The sequence below is a fragment of the Symphodus melops genome, assembly GCF_947650265.1.
Source record: "Symphodus melops genome assembly, chromosome: 4".
In the NCBI taxonomy this organism is placed as follows: domain Eukaryota; kingdom Metazoa; phylum Chordata; class Actinopteri; order Labriformes; family Labridae; genus Symphodus; species Symphodus melops.
This window is the reverse complement of record NC_136694.1, coordinates 16,716,391-16,737,027: the sequence shown is the minus strand read 5'-3', so window position 1 is coordinate 16,737,027 and position 20,637 is coordinate 16,716,391. Positions and strand designations below refer to the sequence as shown.

Genomic DNA, 20,637 nt, shown 5'->3' with positions numbered 1-20,637 from the left:
TTGCTGTTTTAGTGCCATGAAAACAAAAGTTTTCATGTTACACACACGCGCGCGCGCGCGCGCGCACACACACACACACACACACACACGTGGTCCTGTTCACGCCTCTTCAGCTGAAGCGCAACTTCTGGAGCTCAGTGATGTCGTCATGTCCTCTTGACCAATCACAATTGAGAATAGTTTGACGTCCCAGGACTTTAAACAGGAAAAGCTTGTAAACAAAACAAGCTCTCTCGCTGTGGTGTAGCTGAATTTTTTAAATATATATATATAACTATTTACACTTTTTGAGAGATTGAGTGACACGTCTTTTATTGTCTCAAGGATCTCAGCGTGTTGTCAAAAGACTTTATACATGGATACCTCAACCGTTAGCTGCAGGCTAAAGTTAGCATAACAGTCTCACTGTGATAGGTTTGTAGCTATTGAGCAACTAGCTGTAATGCCGCAAGAAGGAGAGCAGTCTCTTCCCCTGGTGCGGTCCCTGAACAGTCGTATACCCATCAAGGCTGTGTTTTGTAACCGCAGCCCTCGAGTCGTACGGCCGCTGTGGATAAACTTCCGCGGGGAACCTCAGGAGTACGCTATCTTACAGCCAGGAACAGGACGGGAAATGAACACCTTTATCGGTAAGGCATCGTTTTACCTCTATGTATAGTATGTTGGAACATGCGGTGCAAAATCCTCTGAGATTTGTTTGTGTTTCAAGGTCATCCATGGATGTTCAGGGACGCAGACAGTGATGAGCCGCTGAAAGTAAACGGCAAAGAACTGTATCTCCCTAAACCAGCAGAGGGGGCGTTTGCCAATATCACTTTACCAGGTAAGATTAAAAATAACTCAAAATATCAGGCATTCAAATTCTGTGTGATTAATTCATACTAAAACATAATCTGAAAAGTAAAAGTATAGTAAACATATAAATCCACACACTTGCTCAAATGCCCATAGTGTCTTCTTCAATCTGCTGTTTGCACTGCTCTGCACCTACATCATGTATGTAACAACTACCTCCTTTTTCTTAACAGTTCAATAAGCCCAACAAAGTGTTGTACTTATCTTACTCCAATGGGAAAAAAAGAAGGGAATGACGTATGGCTTGTGGAACTCAAAGCACCCCAAAATTACACAATGAATCGTTTACACAAAGACACGTGTTACAGAGTTATCTACAGATCTCCAGTGTAAAATATCTGTTCTCTTTCATTTTGTGAGTCTTTATATGCCTAATGGGTTGATAGAGGAAAACATTTTAGTTATTCATTTTCTATTATGATAAAAAAAATATGCAAATGCAGCAGCATCAGTTCCAAACACAAAAAGCATTTTTCATCATTAAAGATAGTTCTTTAATTGTATGTCACTGAATTTGGTCTTTCAGTGCAAATCAAATATGGCATTGTCAACAGTTGCACTGCAGTATCCCTTATGTTTCCATGTTTTAATATGTCTTATTGTACAAAGACTATACAAAGAAAGTGGTCTCAACACTTCATAACATTTGTCTATAATCTGTCTGTTCACTTTTTATAGTTTATAGTCTGAAGGATCGCGCCCTTCAGGTCATTCGCCGCCTGGTACAACCAGAAGACTACAGGACATTGGAAATAGCAAGATGTCTCCAAGAGGAGCTGGAGGATCAGCCCAGTGTCTTGAAAGATCTGCGTCGCATGAATCAGCGTGTGGAGCAACATTTGCAGGAAAGGATCCAAGGCCAGGAAGAATGAGGGATGAAGATGGATGGTTTAATAGTCACACATTCAAAGTAATATCTACTTTGATACCATTAGAAAGCAAAAGTGCAAAACTTGAGAGAGGGGGGGAAAAAAGATAAAGACAGTATCGGGTGAGCGAGCAGTTCTTGCAAACATGTCTTGGGGAAATATTACATGTGCTGCAAAGTTTGATCTGATACCTTATAAAACATTAACTTCAGCAGAAATAATGTTATAGATCTGACCTTTTATGGAGTATTATATATAGTATATTTTGTTTTAATGACAGCCGCTAAATACATGTATAGTATAATGTTTTTCAAGAATTTTAGTGTTTGTTCCTTGCAGGCCACTACAGGAAGTTGCCCTTTGATGTCTATCATCTGATAATGTATGTCTCAAAGAAACTCCAGGAAAAAGAATTGAATCTTATTTTAGAAGAATGGATGCTGTATTTTGACTTCTTTTGCCCTAAATGTAAAAAATAGAAATACCCAAAAATGATAAATATTTGCAGCCACATTTGTTATTCATTTAATAACGATATAAACGATTTGTTAAAATTCAATAGAACTGTTCAGAAATAACCAACAGATAAAAGTTTGGTACATTTTGAAGATTTTACAGGTTGGCCATCCTGGTAAAGGTTGACTTTGTGCAGAAATAAAGATTTTGCACCGCAATTGTGCAAAGTTTGCTTTCAAACAGTTTGCAGCTTATTTCCTTAAAGAAAAAAAACTATCAACCTGTCCATCATCATCATCTGCCATCATAAATCTCTTATAGCACATTGACTTGACTGCAATTATTTGCCTTTCTGATATTGTTCATACATTGCTATTTCTTTCCAATGTAAGCTTGTTTTATAAATAAAAAAATAAAATGATATATTTCTTATTGGTTGATCATCTGAGGAGTTTTTAAAAAAAAAATTTTTTATTTGTAGTTGTTTGCTTAGCCTACATGTGCAGGGATGAATAATTCCTCATGTATTCATAAACACAAAAATGCAATATCAAATGATTTCTTAAAACATGGAGAGGTTATGAAACATTTGAAAACTATCATCCTTTCACAACTTTCACAATATTACAGTTTGATCACACAACAGATAGTTGTTCCCCCCCCCCCAAAAAAAAATGACCAAACTTTTTTCTTTTCATGTGTTTAAATATAAATGTTATTTTTTGCGTGTAATGTATTCTGTGACAGTTAAAAATGAATCTTCTTGTAATTAATAGTTGTTAAAGCCTGACTTCATCAGTTCATAGATAATCACAAAGATGTCATTCCCTGGGGATGTGTCGAACCTTGCTCAGTGTACTGCAGCAGGGTATCATTTCCAAGCTGTTGCTGAGCAACAAAGTAATGCAACCCATCTTTTGTTTGTGTGTGAATTGAGGTGAGCAGTGAGCAGCAAAACTGGGAACATGCAGACAGCGGAGAGGAAAAAAACATGGGACTCAAGTCGTTTTAGGCCAGAGAAGTAAGTACTCTGTCTCAGCAAAGGGCTTTCGTTCAAACACGTGCAGTATTTGTTTTGCAGAGCCAGTGTTAGAACTTGTGATTTTTCTATTTTTCATCACCAGCTTGACACATTGGAAAAGGAGTCACCCAGTAATGTTTCCACATCTGCAGACAGACCACTGGAGCAAAATGAAAACAAAGGTATGAAGAAAATAAACTTTTGTCTGAAAAAAAATCTTACACATAAATTTCTTTAATTTATGAGATAATATACACAGTTATTCCCACTTAGGTGCCAGATTATCTTGCATCACTTCCTAATGCCATGTTGAAAGACAGAGGTTTGTAAAAGTGACCCAAATGGCCTAATATACTTATAAAAGGAGGTGGTAAGGAGAGCTTTGTATAGAGGAAAATGTGTCACTAATTTGGCTTTTTGCATGCCTTATAGTGTATGACTCACAAGAAGGAGCTCTGTACCACCTATTACCTCCACTAACTTGGGGTGAAAATGCAGTTAATAATCAAGTTACTGGCATGGTGCAAAGAGCTGGTATGTACCAAAGAAATACGATTTTTTATTTGATTATTTGCTTTGCTATAGTTTCATCAATGTCTTCCTGTAGGCATGCATCAAAACGCACCAAGCACCTCACCTCGAAACATGCCACAGTACAGGAATGTGTACAATGATCATGCCCGAAGAAACTTCTGCTACTGGCTCATTGAGAAGAAGGGCTTGACATGTGAGAATGAATTCAATCTCTGCCTGCAGGGAAATGTCACACATAAAATGACTACTAGTTTGATGTGTTATTCACACTCATTTATGGAGAGAAGGTGTGAGATCCATCATAAATCTGTTGCATTGCTGCTCTTACTGCTCAGCCTTTAAAGCTCTGAGCTTTGACTTACATTGGTATATAACAACATTGAAACAGCATTGCCCATTGAAGATTTCTGAGTCTGTATGCACATTATATTATCAAGTCTATTAGTTATTAGGTTTAAGTCTGTTCCACCTTTATGTCTGTAAAGAACATCCATCTCATCTCTCTTTCATAAAAATAAATAAAAAACACATAAAACATAAACAAATAGAACACTTTTAGCAATAAACAGTGGAAACGACGTGTTTTAGGATTTAAATTAATGTATTATTTGCATCCTCATGGTCTACACAATGATCAGATCACTGATTAATCTTAATTTCTTCATTACAGGTAAAGGATACAGCTTTGGTGCCTACAAGACCTGTCTTGGATTGCCAAAAGTCTAAGAAGTGTGACATTGTAATGATTTTAAACCACTTGCCTCTATTTGGGAAATACTTTTAATGATATAATTTCCATTTAAAGGTATGATGTTGACTAATCTACAATCCCCAGTGTGTCCACACTAAAGATGCTACGAAAACAGCTTACATTTCTCAATAGAAATCCTGAAATATAGTACTTTGATATTAAAAACAGCAATGTGATCATTTGGATGATTTGTAAAAAAAAAAAAAAAACCTCACATGACCTATTTAATAAAAAAACTCAAATCTAAAATATCAACGAGGCCGTGTGAACTCTGTGATCCTGTTTTCTGAACAATAATCAAGTATTATTTAATTACACAGTTTGCTCCAGGTTTGCTTTGACCATAGACTGTTTGACTCGTTAGCTGAATCTCGTTGACTGGCTTGATCTCGCGATATTCCACCTAATACGATCCAGGACGTTATCACCATCTAGCGGTGAGTTCGACCAAATGCCTTGTCAATCAATTAAATATTAAAGGTGCCATTTAAATTGTTTCTGCTGGTTCACGTTGTTATTGAGAAAAAGCTGGCAAAGCCGACTGAACAAGCACAGTTAACGTGTAACCTGTGTGGACTTCTGACGCAGTTCTGCCATCAAATGTTCGTCAAGTCTTAGAAGGTAATTTAACTCAAATATTGTTTTACTGCTAGAAATTAGATTTGTTTTTGATTAATTAGTTATTGTATGTTTCATATAAAGTATCTTTCTGTTGCTATGACATTAAGCCTTCTTTATGGTAGCTGTTACACTGGTGAGTGAAAGTTGTCTATGTTAGCAAACACTTAGCTGTCGGTTAGCGTTAATTGGCTCACGTGACGGTTTTAGCTAGCAGTCTCGTGTCATTTCCATAATCTCACCAGTGGTGGTGAAGTTGAACAGAGGCCGACTGGTTTACTCCAACACAATCCCCCCGCCATTAAATCAAACGTACTTCTCTCCAAACATAGTTTAAATGTTTAGTCTTTATGGGACTAACCACGTGACAATTCCTCAGATCGACCTTGTTTGTTGCACACTATTTGTATTCGTCCTCGAATTTCGCTGTAACTCTAAACTGCCTGTTCCCCAGGTTTGCTGTATCGCTCTTATTTAAGGTCATCGACCTTGTAAACTAAATAGTACAAAAAAGTATGTAAATAAATCTAGTCTCATAATATTACCAAAAACAGAAATTACAGCATGTTGAATGGTGCACACAGAGGACATGCTTGTAGTCTTGTGGCAAACTTTGTCAGTATCAAAATACACCAAATTTAAAATCAGTAATTACGTGATTTGAACTGATTATCTACACTTGGTTAAAAAGTGCTCCATGGATACATATAAAACAATCATTAAAGGTTTAATGGATAAATCATAAGCAGATAAACGTAATAAAGTGAATAACGCATAATATAAGATAAAACAAGATTATTATTTTTTTAAATATAGAAGTAGTGGTGAAGAATGTGATCTCTAATCAAGACACAGTTGAAAATAAATCTAGACACAAGACCTGCTGGAAGATTATTTTGTTTACTCTGGTTGTGTGCATCATGTGTCATGTCTTTTTTTCCAACCTGGGTCCGATGGATGGCACCTTACATCTCAGGGACGGGGCCCACTCTCTGTCTCTCTCTGATGTTGTCAAATTTGGATTTGCACATATTTAATTAAGTCATGTTAAAACATTACTGGGATATGTATTCAAAGGTCTTTTGTTAAAAACAAGTTTGGGGGTATATTCTCCTAATAAAACCATATATCCTTTTTTCCTTATGGTAACAGGAGGGGCTCTGCTTGATTAAAGTAGGTCGGACTTCAAGGAAACAGGTTGTGGATTGTGAACCACTGTGTTTGATGATAATGCCAATTTGTTTTGCTGATTACCTTTTTTTCCTAACAGACATGAACAGCAACAGAAAGAAGTTGTCAATTAAGTGGCTACGAAAAGCAATTATCTCACCAGCGCACCTTCAAGGGAGAGATGCTGGCCCAGTCATCCCCTCTGGCTGGAAGATGTCGCCAATTGAAGATTCAAAAACTTTGCCCCTCAGTGATTCTCCAGGGCCTGAAGGAGTTGGTGAACTGAGTTTGAGCACCCCAAAAAGAAAAGCCGTGGACCTCGGTGAGAGTGAGCCCACCATTGGCAAAGAAAAGCTAAGGAAGCTTTCCAGGAGAAATTTTGACAACTTCACAACCTCATCGGAAAATCTAAATGTAAAAGTTCCTCTGTCCATCTTTTGTTAGTACATCAACAATTATATTTTATTATTTTCTTTTGCATCGAATTTGATTTCTTTTGTATTAAATTCTTATTGGGCAATCGCATATTTATTTATCACTGTTTACTGAACTTATATCAGGTCAATCCGATGGACGACTCATCTGAGCAGCTGGAATCCACATCTCATTCTTTCTTCTTGAAAAGAAAAGAAAGGACATCTGAGGAGGGATCAAAGACTATATACAGGACTGCGTTGATTGCAGCCATTGGCAGCACAATGGCAAGACGCAACACTACAGATATCCCAAGGACTGACACTAAGAGCCCGTCTTTGCCATTTGAATCGTCATCAGAGACGACTGAGAAGATTGTTGACTGTTCCCCGATCAGAGCGGATGTTAATAACGAGGACAAAGACACTGTCCAGGAAGCTCAGTGGTCTTTTCTTGGAGGGTATGAGGATGGAGGAGCCCAGCTTGGAGAAAGCTCAGGACCACAAACAGACACAAGGGTAAGTCACCTTTAAATTGATTTGAACTAATTTTGGTACTGCTTTGTCCCCGTGTATGTAATTTCAAAAAGTGTTTTATTTGTTCATCTATGGTATATATGTTTTTTTCATAATGTGTAATTATTAAGTCATTGGGGATAAAAAGCTAAATCTGTTCTGTTTTTTTGTGATTTTAGAATTTTGTGCTAAACGCAGAAGATTCATACAGGATGCCTGTTGCTTTTGGTTCTATGTTTGAAGAGACAACCTCTCAAGATGAATTATTTGCTACAGCAAACAAGGTGGAAGTAAAGGACTGTGTCTCATCCCTCCCTGGTCTGGAGTATTTCCCAGAGTGTTTCTCTTCTTTTCCGATGCATCAGAAAGGCTCCTCTGAAATACAGCAGTGGCGAGGTCCTTCATCAAACACTCAAGCAGCTACAATTTCCTCTCCGGTATTTTCATCAAATGAAGTAAACGCTTGGACCATCCAGGAAGCTGGTAAAGAGATGCAGACGCCTCCCCCACTTTCCCAGAGGACAGTCTGCGTCTCAATCACAACACCAAACACTGGGCCTTCGAAGGCATCTGTCGTCAGCACTGAGAAGTCCTGCTCCAGAGGCAGAACGACCTCAGACCCCTTTGCTCTGCCACTCTACTCAAATAGGAGGTCATCAAACTGTTACTTGAAGAGTTCATCTAAACGCAGGCAGTCAGATTATGGCGCTTACCCCACTAACTCCCTTACTCACAGGGGCACCCCCAGAAGAGGATTATCCTTGGGTGCAGAACCTATGTGGACTAGTTACCCCAACCTGGATGACCAAGTGGGTTTCATAGACACTCACTGCCACATAGACATGCTTTATGGAAAGCTTGGCTTCACTGGGACATTCAGCAGCTTTCGAAGGAAGTATCACACCAGCTTTCCTCCAGAGTTTAAGGGCTGTATCGCTGATTTCTGCAACCCAGAGATCATGAGGAGACAGGCTCTGTGGGAAGGTTTGCTGGCTGAAGACAAGATATGGGGAGCATTTGGATGCCACCCCCACTTTGCCCGAGATTACTCAAGTGTCCACGAACGCAATATTCTGAATGCGATGCGGCACCCAAAAGCAGTGGCATTCGGTGAAATGGGTCTTGACTACTCTCACAAAAACTCCACCCACTCCTCCAGGCAAAAAGAGGTACGGTCATATGTGTCATCCAGTCAAACTGAATGAAACCTAACATGCCACTATTCATCAACTTTCTGGTCTTCAAAAGACTTTTATCAATGAAGAGGTCACATACTGTAGATATTTGTGGGTTCAAAATGATGTCAAGGTCAGCAGTTGTTTTGAAAACCTGTTAAATAAGTTGTGTTTTTAATACCTTTACATTAAACTGAGACATTTCAGTATTTTCTGTATAATTATGGTATCATGTACACCTGCAGAATCCACAGAGTGGAGAGTGTGTGCAGATCATCAAGTATTCAAGAATGACTCAGTCACGAGCAGTCTTCTCTTTGTACAGATGAGCAGCTCTGTCTGTTGTTGTGAATATGTATTGGCATTTAACACACCACCAATATAACGTTCTCTTATATTTGGTTCAACGCTGCATACTTAATGTCGTGCTTTCATGTTTTGTGTCTTTGTTGTAAAAGGTGTTTGAACGTCAGCTGCATTTAGCTGTGGCCATGCAGAAGCCTCTGGTGATCCACTGTAGGGACGCAGATGACGACCTGCTGGAAATCATGAAGAAGTGTGTCCCGAGGGATTATAAAATACACAGGTACATGAACAAAGGAAAGCTAACCACATTTACATTTTCTAATTATTTCATGCCGTCTTCATCCACTTAAAAAATTTCAGATTGCTTGCATTGTGAAGTGATTAGAAATAATGCCGCATGGTACAGTTTATTTTTTTCTAAAGAGTTGCACAAGAACAACACAAAAGACTTGTGTAGATAAAAAGTAACATGTATTTGTGACAGACTGACCATGAGTATATGTTGAAGAGTAACTAAACCCTCAGATCACTTTTTTTTAGTCCCATCCTTTGCAGTCGCCCTAATGCAAATGATGTCTCAACCTAACTTTCAGTGAGCCTAAGAACAGGCTTCGAGCCTCTCGACAAACCGTTACAACGCGCTCGCCTGTCAATGAGGTGTGTACACTTGTGCCCCACAAAATCAAAATGGATGAGTCTGATGGAGGAGTGCGTGCGTGTGCGTGTGTGCGCGTCATAGCCTGTAAGGTGTTGGGGATGGTGGTAACGGCATGAAGTGGTGAGTGGGCGTGTCTTATGCCCTCCCGGCTTCCTGACATTCAAATGACATTTGTTTAAATTCCAGGGTAGATGCACTTCAGTCGACTGTCTGGGGATTATTTATCCCTTTCACTTAATTTGTGAAACTTGACAAGTGTCTTTGTATTTTTTCTTACATTCACCAAATCAAACACAACTAATATGTGGGTATCATCTTTTTATCAATCTGTGAATATTCTCTCTTGACTCCTGTATGGTTTCCAGGCACTGTTTCACAAACAGTTATCCAGTGATTGAGCCCTTCCTGACAGAGTTCCCCAACCTGTATGTGGGCTTCACAGCGCTGATCACCTACACCACTGCCAAGGAGGCCCGTGAGGCCGTCCGCAAGATACCTCTGAACCGCATTTTGTTGGAGACAGACGCACCATATTTCCTGCCTAGGCGGGTATGTTTAACACCACAAATACCACAACATTGTTCTTATATGGTGATGATTTGGACTCTTAATTGTTTCTTTTACTGCGAGTTGAGATTTGTGTAGCTCAGCTGAAAATGAACGTGATGCTCATGGTAAGGACTCTTAACAAGCAGCTCCTTTTATAATCTCGAGTTAATGGTTCAGTCCATAGACTATATAGTAATGGTCCGGTTCCCTCAGCCACTTTCCTTTGAACATATTGCGATTTTTCCACTTAGAGTTTGCGAAAGTAAGCGCACATTTACCGAAAGTACAACAGAACAGATTCTTTTGAAGCTGACAGTTAGGGAAATTCACTGACTGGACTTGTATAAAGTCTGGCTCAGACTTCAGGAGCTGAGTGCACCAGCTGTGTGTAAATAAAGAAGACCCAATCTCTTATGTCTGGCTTTATGACTTAAATGTACGCCCAGTTGCACCAAGTCTCACTGAGTACAGTCGTAGCTGGGACAGATAACGATAGAGATAACATCCCGACTGAACAACAATCAGATGTGAGCTCCGTCATTGCATTTGATCAGTGATATCCTGCTTGGTCTCTGCTGCCTGCTCGGGTTTTGAAGGTGGATGAAGTTCTGTAGGACGCTGTGTGGAGCCAAGGAAGCACTTCTCATGACCCAACATGCAGTTGTCCGTTGAACATAAATCGAGACATGACTCACTGCAACGATTTCCTTTGAAGTTTTCTGACGGCTACGTTTTCCGTTTGTATTACTTTGGTCTGATAGTCAGATTTTTTTTTAACTTGCTCTGCCTCGGTATAGAAGCAACACGTAGGTGGAACTCAAAAAGGGCATGACTCCAACTGGTTAACATGTTTCGACCTGAAGTTTCAGCTCTAAGTCAGATGTAAGATTACACTGAGGCGTACACCGAGCTGGTGCACTCGGCTCAAGAGTAGCATCACACACAAAGATTACTTTATAATCTCAAGGATTGAGGGATAACACAGTGTTCTGGGCCTTTTTGCCCTTTTTCATGATTTAAAAACCAAACGATTCAGTGATTAAAAAGTAACTCGAAGTGATTGTTAGTTGGAGCATACTCTTAATGACTCTATTCATATAACTTCACTTTGTCCTGCTTATGAACAAGTTTAGGTTTAGCAGCTCATGACAGTTTGAATGCTGACTCATGAAACCTAATTGTATACAGCATGTGCTAATGTGTTGTGCTCTAAACAGGTTAGTAAAGATGTCTGTCCGTTCTCCCATCCTGGAATGGGCATCCATACTCTGCGAGAGCTGAGCATACTGAAGCAGGAAGACATGTCCACAGTCCTCGCCACCATCCGTGACAACACCACTCACCTCTACGGCATATGAACTTCATGTGTGATGGATGTTAGCTCGCAGCATTGATCAGACAGAATGGATGTGTTCGGAGCAAATACGTCATGTGACCTTTTGTTTATTTACCATCCCTCCTCGTCAAGTTGTCAGAGTATGGAGGACATGTCTTCTTGTACAGAACGAGGGTGGGTGGAACAAACAGGAAACACTTACTGAAACAAAAACATCTTTTGCTTCTAGTATTTGTATATATCATAGTTTCGCTGATATATTTGTGTTATTGTGTTCATCACTTATTTGATTCCTTAGTGTTTTGTATAGTAAGTTGCTGTTCTTGCTGTGTTGTAACGTAATATCCCTGTCCTTGTTCTAATTTGGAGGTTTGTGTTTTGATAAAGCTGTGACGTCTTGTACAGCGGGATAAATTGGACACATTAAAAGACTCAGTTTAAAGAGATCTTGTTTTCTTTATTCTACAAACATGATTTGTAGAAGTTCTCTTTGATGCACAGAAAGAGCAGCTGTTGTTGGTGTGAAGCGACTGAATTATGGTGTGTAATGCACTGATACAGACTCGTGTGGTATTTTCCATGAGTACAGCTTTTTTTTCTGTCTGAAGCCAGGAAGTGGCTGAGAAGACTCCATTAGCTTGTTTTGATTCCACTGTGTCAGATGCACACATTTGGCTTGAGTGCTTTTTATTTTGAGAATGATTAGCCTCTACTGCATGTGGCAGTTTTCTGGTTGGCAGGCGATGCCATCAGAGGACTATTCATGGTTTGATGCGTCATTTGTCTGTCTTCTCTGATGGTTTGGATTTGGAGAAAATGTACATCTTCTCTTTTTTTGTCATGTTCCTAATGAAAGCCTTGAGTCTCAGAGCCTCTTCAGGATGTAGGTCAGAGCACTCTTGTTTTCATGGCTGAATATCTGAGATTATTCAACAAAACAAGATGTAGGTTACATCCTCAGCTGTGTTTGACTGAGTCCTTGAGATTTAAACTAAAGGTTTTGTACTTTGCTGTGAGAATTAGTTTTGCTTCAATGATTAAACCACAAACATTCAGCCTGTTGTGTAAAGATTAAAGAGTTTAAAACCTTTGAAAGCTTTTTAACCAGTACTCGATACTTCAGGACTACCTGCCTTTGTTAAGGATCATTGTAATCTCAATAATAAAAATGCTGTTTGTTCATCAACCTTCGTCATCAAATGCAAAAATAACACAGTGCCACTTGTTTTTATTATCAAACTCTGCCCAGTGAGTCTCTTCAGATGATCTCAAATTATAATTGAAGCTGTTTGTGCTTACAGGTGCGTATGTTTGAGTGCAATAATAACCACTTGTTCAGAACATTGTGCTCTTAAATATGTAGGCTGTAGTGTGTTTTAATGCAGAGTAAGAACATTACTCAAGTTTCAGTAAGTGACTCGTCTGTTGACGGAGAGAGGTCATGTGGGACTTTTAGTGTATTCCTAAGACCTCTTAAATCAGCGTTTCATGACGCTTCTTGTTAATAAAAATGCCATCATTCAATTTAGCAGACGGCTTTTATCAAAGCAACATCGTAATATTTAGAATTTTAACTAATTAAGAAAAGATTCTAAATAGTAGCTGAGATTCAGTATATTTAGGAAGAGGACAGTGCAAATTAATAAAACACATGATAATACATGGGTAAAAATGCCAGAATTCACTTTGACTCTTAAATTCTATCAAAGGAAAATATTGTCAAACATCAAATTAAGATACAACATTCACCAATTATATGAAATGATCTTGAATTTACTTTTACAGAAAAATAGATCAGCCAAATTTCACAAATATTGCTTGAAATGTTTTTGAGTTAAACGTGAAATTTTATTTTTCGTGTACGTAACTCTTCTATTTGGTCCCATAAACCATAGGGTGTCTAAAACTTCATTTTTATTATCTACACTGCCAGAACTTCCCACCAGTTGCTGAAGCTTGCAAAAGCAATTTTTTTCTGTAGGTAGACAAACGCATCAATAAAATGAAAGTACTCACACATTGTTTTAAGAGGAAAACAAAGTCCTGAGTGTGAGAAAAAACAAAAAACATTCTCACTTCATTTTGAATAAAAAATGATTTGTTCTGAGTTCAAACCAATACAGTCACCATAAAACATTGTAACTGAGATGTTATCGTTACATGCTGGTTTAATCTCTGATGATAGCTCACCAAGGGTTGATAAAGAAATCTGATGGTGATCTCAAAGGGAGCTCATGCAGTTCTCCCCTTTATGCTGTGTTCTCCATCATTGTTGGATTTTCAAACAATTCATTTTAGCGGTTTTTCTTTTCTTTTTAAGTTTGTCAAGAGAAACATCTACTCTGCTTATGATTGACGTTTCTCCTGTTTTATTGAAATAAATCACAATAAGATATTTCAGTCTAAAAGCTGTCCTTTCTGAGCGAATGCATGTCACATTTATTTTGCCATAAAAAGTAGAAATTCGATACTAAAAAATAATTCATGTGTCATTGGTTAGCTAACACAAAAATACTGTTACCCCCTTAGTAACACACCAGGGGGCGGTAGTGCGGCTTTAAGCAGGTGACCAGCCGCATTTGACATGACAAAAGAAGAAATAAAGATGATAGCATACAGCAACATTAGCTGAAGATCATTTAGTTACAGTGATTATTTCCTAAAGATGGATAAAAAGAAAAAACCTTTTGCCGTGACTGCTTCATCTGTGAGTCCTTTGAAAAACGGCGATATAAACATAAAATGATATTTTCTGACAGAGCAAATTCACTGTTAGCTATCACTAGCTAACAGTGAATTTGCTCTGTCGCCACATTAATATCAAATACAGAGAGTTAAAATTAGTCAGCTAATAAACGCTTTTAGTTTATTCTGTACCCACATTTCGATCATAAATTTGTGTCCCGCAGCTCGTGGATCTCAAAGCTGAACTTTACAGAAAGCAGGAACAATTTAAACAGGAAAAACTTGGACAAGACTCTCCTGCTGTTGGACTCCCAACAAAATCCAAAGACAAGGTACAGTGTTGATGTGTTTGAGCAAATAGTGTGACCTGCTCGTAATACTGTAGATTAAGATCACCAGGTTGTGCTATATTATACTGTATGTATTACAGTTTACATTTTTAGTATAGTTTACATTTCATACAGTGCAATATTTATTTTACACTTCGGCAATAATTTAAATTTCTTACTGTGCACATATTTATACTTTTATTTTTCTGCATTAATTCACATTTTATACTGTACACACACATTTTATTTCTTCAATATCCATTTATAATTTATTATTCTGCTACCTTTAAACAAGTCCTATCATACATAGCCCATATTACCTTTACTACAGTTACTTTAAAAAATAAATAAATATATATATTCTCCTTTTATTGTCTTTCTTTTTAGCTGTGTGCATTTTAAGGATAGGCCAAATAAAGTTGTAACAAAATTGTATAATGACAATAAAGGCCATCTATGCTGTTCTTTCTATCTATGCTTCTGTGTAGAAATCCAATATCTGGAGCAAACAAAATGCTGGTGTATCAGCGAGAGCTGAGAAAGATGCTGAGCAGCTGGCCGAGGAGCAGAACAGTCTTGACACATCAAGGTGAGTTCAACACTTTATACAGGAGATTTACTGACCTTCAATAATGGTGACCAAAATCTTTAACTTCACATTCATCCTCTTTTTACAGACAGAAGCTGGAACAGAAGGCCAAACTCTATGAACAAATGACAAAAGGACACTTTCCAGGTTGGTAGAGTGGAAATTGTGTACCTTCCTGATATTTATTATTAGTTTTGTCATCATATCTGCCTTTAACACAGATGAAGAGACAGAGGGACTTTTCCTGGTGGATTTCACCCAGAAGATCATTGACAAAGAGAGAGAAACACTCGCAAAAAGGGAATCAGAGAGACAAGATGAGGAAAGACACGCTTTGTCTCCGATCCCGCCTCCTCAAAACCCCGACGAGGAATGGTAACATCTGTTTTAGGCATTTGCTCATGTGTTCTACAGCTTGTTGTTTGGTTTATAATTTGTAAAATAGCGTTATTACCTGGAGCTGTTTCCGCACATATCAGATAAGTTACTTCAATGACATATCCAAGATGATAGCAAATTGTTAGTGTTTTAAAGTCGATCAGTGTTAACCCTATTGATTAGTCAAACACTTTTTGCTTTTAATCATTTTCTACAAATATTACCAAAACTGGCAGACTTACTTTACTAAATATAACCACACTAAATCTACCAATGGTGAAAATGAATGTTTGAAGTTGCTATAATATTTAAAGTATGAAGTGTATTTGCTGACCTGATGATCACCTGCTGTCTTACTTCTGTATAGGGTGGATTATGTGGATGCTCTGGGCAGATCTCGAAGATGCATGAAGAAAGATCTGCCAGGTTTCAAAAAGATGGACCAAGACCTTACAGGAAAAGTGTAAAATACAAATATATCTAAAATTTTAGGAGTTGTGGGTGATGGTTCCATGGATTTTGTGATCATGCTGGAAACTCTTCTGAAAATGATGTTTCCTTACAGAAACGCCTCGGGCGACAAGACGTTACTCTCAGAGGACATGCGTCGAGAGCTGCAGAGGCAGGAGTGGGAGAGGGAGGAAGAGGAGGCTATGAAGAGGCCTATTGGTCCGATCCACTATGAGGATATGCGAGGACAAGGTATCTGTCAAAGCATGTTTCAAAGTGGGGTTTTTTTGCTTTGAGAGTAGTGTGCTGGAAAAAAACCATTTTGTTTTTTCTCACCTCAGAGGCTCGAGAGCTTGGTGTTGGTTACTTTGCATTCGCTCAGGATGAAGAGCATCGTAGGAAGCAGAGAGAGACTCTGGACATGCTCAGAGACCAGGTGACTGGACACTGGTCCCTTGACCGACACATATTAATCTTGAGCATCTTTATTGAATCTTCGTTGTCTATTGAGTTTTTTGCTCAATACATAACATAGGTTGCTAACCCATTAAATATGTAAAGATATTTTACTGGTTATCTGTGATGAATATCTGTTTCAGATGATCAATACCCCTTTTCATGTTTGTTCTTTTTCTCTTATACAACTGTTCCATCACTCAGACAACAGAGCAGCGCAATAAGAGGGAACAGCTGAAAAACAAGAGGCAGACCATCCTACAGGCCCGACTGGCCAAGGTGAAGCAGAGGAAGATGAAGAAGACCAAGCTGGACGGCACTGAGGAGGAGCAGAGAGAGGAGGAGAAGCAAGGTTAGAACCTCACATCCAATGCAATCTGTTATTCCAAAAACTAGAGCAGGAAGTGCATACAGTCTGTTACATGATGTTAATAAAGCTTTTTATTGACTTGTTTTCCCTGAAGAGGAGGATGAAGATGAACTGATTGGACCCTCTCCCCTACCAGATGACCCCCCGGAGGTCAGCATATTGAAGAAAGTGGAAGTGGAGATCCAGGAAAGGAAGGACACAAAACCAGGAATTCCTCATGTGAGAGAGTGGGACAGAGGAAAAGGTATGCCTTATATCTTAAGAACTGTTAGGGCTCTGCATTTTTCTGTGCTGTAAATTTAAGACCCCATATTTTAGAGTTATCTGTTTATCAGTGCACATCTTAATATCTCTCTTGAGAAAATGTTGATATGAACTTCCCAGGTTTTCAAACACTCTGTAAGAAGGGGTTTCCATGGTTAAGGTTACTCCTACTCTTTTGTAAAATAATTAACTTTTTCAACAGCACTTTTATTTTGTTTTTCCTTCCAGAGTTTATGTTCAGTGAGTGGAAAACGCGGCTTCGTGAAGAGAGGGACTCAGAATTTGCACCTCCCTCTGCGTACTATTCCGAGCAGACGAGACAAAAACCCGAGAGGAATAAATCTTACAAGAATAAAGCTCAGACGTCCTTCAAGTGGACCAAAGGCCCAGGAGGAGTCTCTGAGAACAAAGAGGAGCCACAGTCTCAGCCTCAAGCTCCTCCCCCTCCTCCCCCTGCTCCCCCTCAGCCGCAACAAAATCCTCAATATTCTACACAGCCGCAGACCTCATGGCAGGCCCCACTTTCAGATCAGCCAACAGTTTCAGCTCCTGTGTCTGCTCCTGCTTTTAATCCCCATTATCCCCCTCCTATGTTTTATCCCCCCTTTTCTCCTCAGTTTACTGGACCACCTCCCCTGTTCCCCCCACAGTACCCAAACCAGTATCCACCTCAGCCGCTGAACCAGCCTCACCCCCCCCAGCCTGCAGATCTAAGTCAGGCCAAGCAGCCTGCACAGAGTCTGGACGACATGTTGTCCTTCTACAGAAACTCTTCCTGATCTCTAAAATCTCATGTATGCTGTTGTTTTGTAAATTGTAAGTGTAAATTCCACTGATGATACAATAGAAACAACAGAATGCAAAGTCCAGTTCTTTTAAACTTTACCCTTTAATAAATATTAGGAATTTCACTGGATACCGTTCTCACATATCTTTTTTTTTCTTATTGTGAAAAATACTGTTGATATCTTATACACATTGAGCCTCCACTTTATGAAGCTTACAGCTGTAACATTATAAATCTGGACACAGAGTATTAACTTGCAGTTTCAAAATATTCTCCAGGTGGTGCTGTCCACTTGCATGCTGAAGAAACAGGCCAGTGACCAAAGCTATTCTGTGCTGTGGTGATTTATTTTGATTTTTAAATTGATTTTACATTTTTGTATTAATCATTAATCAAGAATCTAAGATGCCGTTTTCAAATCTTAAAGGACCCAGCCCTTCGTGACAGAAAAAGAAAGATGAGAAGCAGAGAAACGTACGGCTGTATAATGTATTTTGGCTATTTCCTTGAACAAAAAGCAACAAACAGCAGTTAAAGTGGTACTAAATAATACTAAAAAATAAGAAAACAGTGCACCTACTCTGTTTTGTTTAAGTTGTTGACACAGCACTTTGATGAGTCTAATCACTTATAAGGGACAGGAAGGTGTGTTTTATTGACGGATCTGACCTTCTCTCAGGCAGCATCTTCACTGAGAAATGACCCAAGCATTTAGATGTGGCAGGTTAAGCCTGCTGAGGCTGAGAGAAATAGCAACCTACTCTTTTCATAATAGAATGAAATGACCTTGAGTGAATTTTTTTTGTTTTGTTAAGATGTGTTGCTATGTTTTTCAAAGTATTATTGTTTTATCATTCAGTCATTGAAGTACTGTTTAAAAAAAGTGTATGGGTCATTTTTTGTTTATATTTCAAACATTACAGTTATAAAGTTGCTATTTTACAGCAGCTGATAGAGGAAGGTTATCAGGGGAAATGGTCTCTAACACTTGTTCTCCTGTTGATGTTTTCATTTTGGCACTGGAGGTACATCTAAAGACTGGGGGAGGCCTGGACCCTGGATAATGTAGTTTTAATGCATCATGAGATAAAAGGAAACAAATGACTTGCAAGGAATAAAAGCTGCCATGTTAACTTCTACAAAGTGAAAGGTCAGTCATGGTAAGAACAAAGATCTTTTACACAGACCATATAGATGTTAATATATATTTTGTTGAAAGATTGATTAGTCCCTTAGAATTGTATGGATTTGTTGTTTTATTAGTCTATAACAACTTAATTTAAAAGAAGCATTAAATGTCTTGTGAGCATTATCTCAAAGCTCTAACTGAACCACAGCCACCTCAGATTCATCAAATCAGGCCATTTTACACTACTGGGCTTGTTAAACTAATTATCATCTCTTTTCTGTAAAGAGAGTTTGTTTAGTAAAAGATCTTTAAGTCATTCTGTAGTATTTGATGGTATTTTATTATTTCATTTGCAAATGAAAGGAACAAGGCTTGTTCTTTATGATGCACCCACTGTGGCTATGGTAGGATATAAAAGAAACCCATGGTACGGACAGTTCAGTCCGGGAAGACAGTTTCACTAAGTTTCTGCCCAGTAGGCACTTGAATTTGACACCCGCACTTTAGGTTACCTTACTCAACAGCAGATGCATACATGGACTCAGGGACTCTGCATCATCTCACTTGCACCAATACTCTGGCAAAAGTCAGTTAACTTCACAAGGATGTACAGTTTGTCCATATTTCCTTCATGAATCTCATCCACTGTGAATGTCATTGGTTCTGGTTTTGAGAGTGACTTCTAATTTCGTCTATAAAAGCATTTCCATTTGAGATTGAACAATTCCATAAAGCATGAAAGACAGGAGATGTTGCTGAATGTTCCTGACTTGTCTGATATTCTTTACATTGTTTCTGAAAGCACAAACAGCCTGATTGTGTTGACATTTATAGTCAATGTAACTCGCCCATCTATCTCTCTCTCCCTGCCCACTTTTAAATAAAAAACAACCACAACTTGGTGTTTGACTATTCCTAGTTGGCAGTAAGCGGTGACGTTCTGGAGCTCTTTCCTTTGTTGGCATCGTGCACAGATCTTCAGGATCTACACACTGTTTATTGCTGGTGTATCTGTAAGAGGTTTTAATTCTCTGAGAACGTTTTATGTTCAGGAGTTTCAATGACCCAACTGGGGACAGAACTCACAAACTGGAAGAGGGAATCAAACTCATAAATTATCAATCCCAGGCCACATCTCACTGAGCTCAGTGAATCCTTGAACTTTAAAAGGCTTTCTTACCAAAAGAGCAACACAATGTAAGCTGCAACAGAAAGACTATATTAGCTCGACTGGATTTTGAGCCTGTGGGATTGTTTCTTAAATGACTGGCATTAACGTTAAAACAAGTGAAGGGAACAGAGTGAATATTACTGGCACCATTAAGGATAATAGACCATTAGGACTCTATCAGTAAAATCAAGCATATTAAGCCAACAAACACATTTGAAATCTTCCACAGGATAATGAGAGGTCCATATAAATGATTACACACAAAAACAGTTAAAGGGAGCATGCAATTTTTTCTATTGAAATGTTTTGATGTCCATTAATTAAGAAGTGTGTTTTGTGTTTCAACCACCAAAAACACATCTCACTATACAGTAACGAAACTCTCATATTTTTTCTGTGGACAAGAATAGGCACTTTTTGATTTTCAGATACAGTATTTGTATTTTGAAATGACGGTAAAGCTTGGACCCAAATATAGGGAAATCATGATTGTGTGCATTTTTTTTATTTTTAGATTTTGATGCCTTTATCTTATTAATAAAACATCCTAATCCTGCATTAAAATACACGTGACATGGAAATCGGACTATGACATTAGTTCTAGTGGTTGAGGACTATAGTGACACCCCATAATGTACTTGAGTCTTTTCTGACGTTTAAAGTAAAGGGCAGGGGGTATACGGCGCCACTACACTTCTGAAATAGGTTACTCCAAGTGTAGGAACATTTGGGAATATGATATTACAATACACAACTGAATATACACATTAGGGATTTCCTATTAAGTTTATGCCTTATAAGG

At 38.5% G+C, this 20,637-nt stretch overlaps 4 protein-coding genes across 6 annotated transcripts; all 4 read left to right on the top strand.

Moving 5' to 3' along the window:
• The first annotated feature begins 153 nt into the window (after window positions 1-153).
• Window positions 154-1,819, top strand: vhl (von Hippel-Lindau tumor suppressor). The gene is made up of 3 exons (XM_079342627.1): window positions 154-629; window positions 710-823; window positions 1,534-1,819. The coding sequence occupies exons 1-3, from the start codon at window positions 443-445 to the stop codon at window positions 1,725-1,727; spliced, it is 495 nt and encodes a 164-aa protein (XP_079198753.1). The 5' UTR covers window positions 154-442; the 3' UTR covers window positions 1,728-1,819.
• A 1,069-nt stretch (window positions 1,820-2,888) lies between these two features.
• Window positions 2,889-4,695, top strand: LOC306823205 (uncharacterized protein). The gene is made up of 6 exons (XM_079342629.1): window positions 2,889-3,201; window positions 3,305-3,383; window positions 3,475-3,523; window positions 3,634-3,735; window positions 3,809-3,928; window positions 4,406-4,695. The coding sequence occupies exons 1-6, from the start codon at window positions 3,146-3,148 to the stop codon at window positions 4,459-4,461; spliced, it is 462 nt and encodes a 153-aa protein (XP_079198755.1). The 5' UTR covers window positions 2,889-3,145; the 3' UTR covers window positions 4,462-4,695.
• Window positions 4,696-4,819: 124 nt separating this feature from the next.
• tatdn2 (TatD DNase domain containing 2) lies at window positions 4,820-12,417 on the top strand. Of its 2 annotated transcripts, none has more exons than XM_079342607.1 (7): window positions 4,820-4,923; window positions 6,375-6,688; window positions 6,835-7,206; window positions 7,383-8,372; window positions 8,837-8,964; window positions 9,708-9,891; window positions 11,109-12,417. In XM_079342607.1, exons 2-7 carry the CDS (start codon window positions 6,377-6,379, stop codon window positions 11,247-11,249), a joined length of 2,127 nt encoding a protein of 708 aa, XP_079198733.1. In that variant the 5' UTR covers window positions 4,820-4,923; window positions 6,375-6,376; the 3' UTR covers window positions 11,250-12,417. The 2 variants fall into 2 exon arrangements, with proteins under 2 accessions (XP_079198733.1, XP_079198734.1); XM_079342608.1 differs by having other exon boundaries at window positions 4,870-5,103; window positions 6,373-6,688.
• A 1,272-nt stretch (window positions 12,418-13,689) lies between these two features.
• ccdc174 (coiled-coil domain containing 174) lies at window positions 13,690-17,664 on the top strand. 2 transcript variants are annotated; one of them, XM_079342611.1, is made up of 11 exons: window positions 13,690-13,934; window positions 14,137-14,244; window positions 14,730-14,830; window positions 14,919-14,977; window positions 15,052-15,205; window positions 15,576-15,671; window positions 15,774-15,910; window positions 16,000-16,094; window positions 16,319-16,466; window positions 16,621-16,728; window positions 16,977-17,664. In XM_079342611.1, exons 1-11 carry the CDS (start codon window positions 13,893-13,895, stop codon window positions 17,525-17,527), a joined length of 1,599 nt encoding a protein of 532 aa, XP_079198737.1. In that variant the 5' UTR covers window positions 13,690-13,892; the 3' UTR covers window positions 17,528-17,664. The 2 variants fall into 2 exon arrangements, with proteins under 2 accessions (XP_079198737.1, XP_079198736.1); XM_079342610.1 differs by having other exon boundaries at window positions 13,691-13,934; window positions 16,579-16,728.
• The last annotated feature ends 2,973 nt before the right edge of the window (window positions 17,665-20,637 follow it).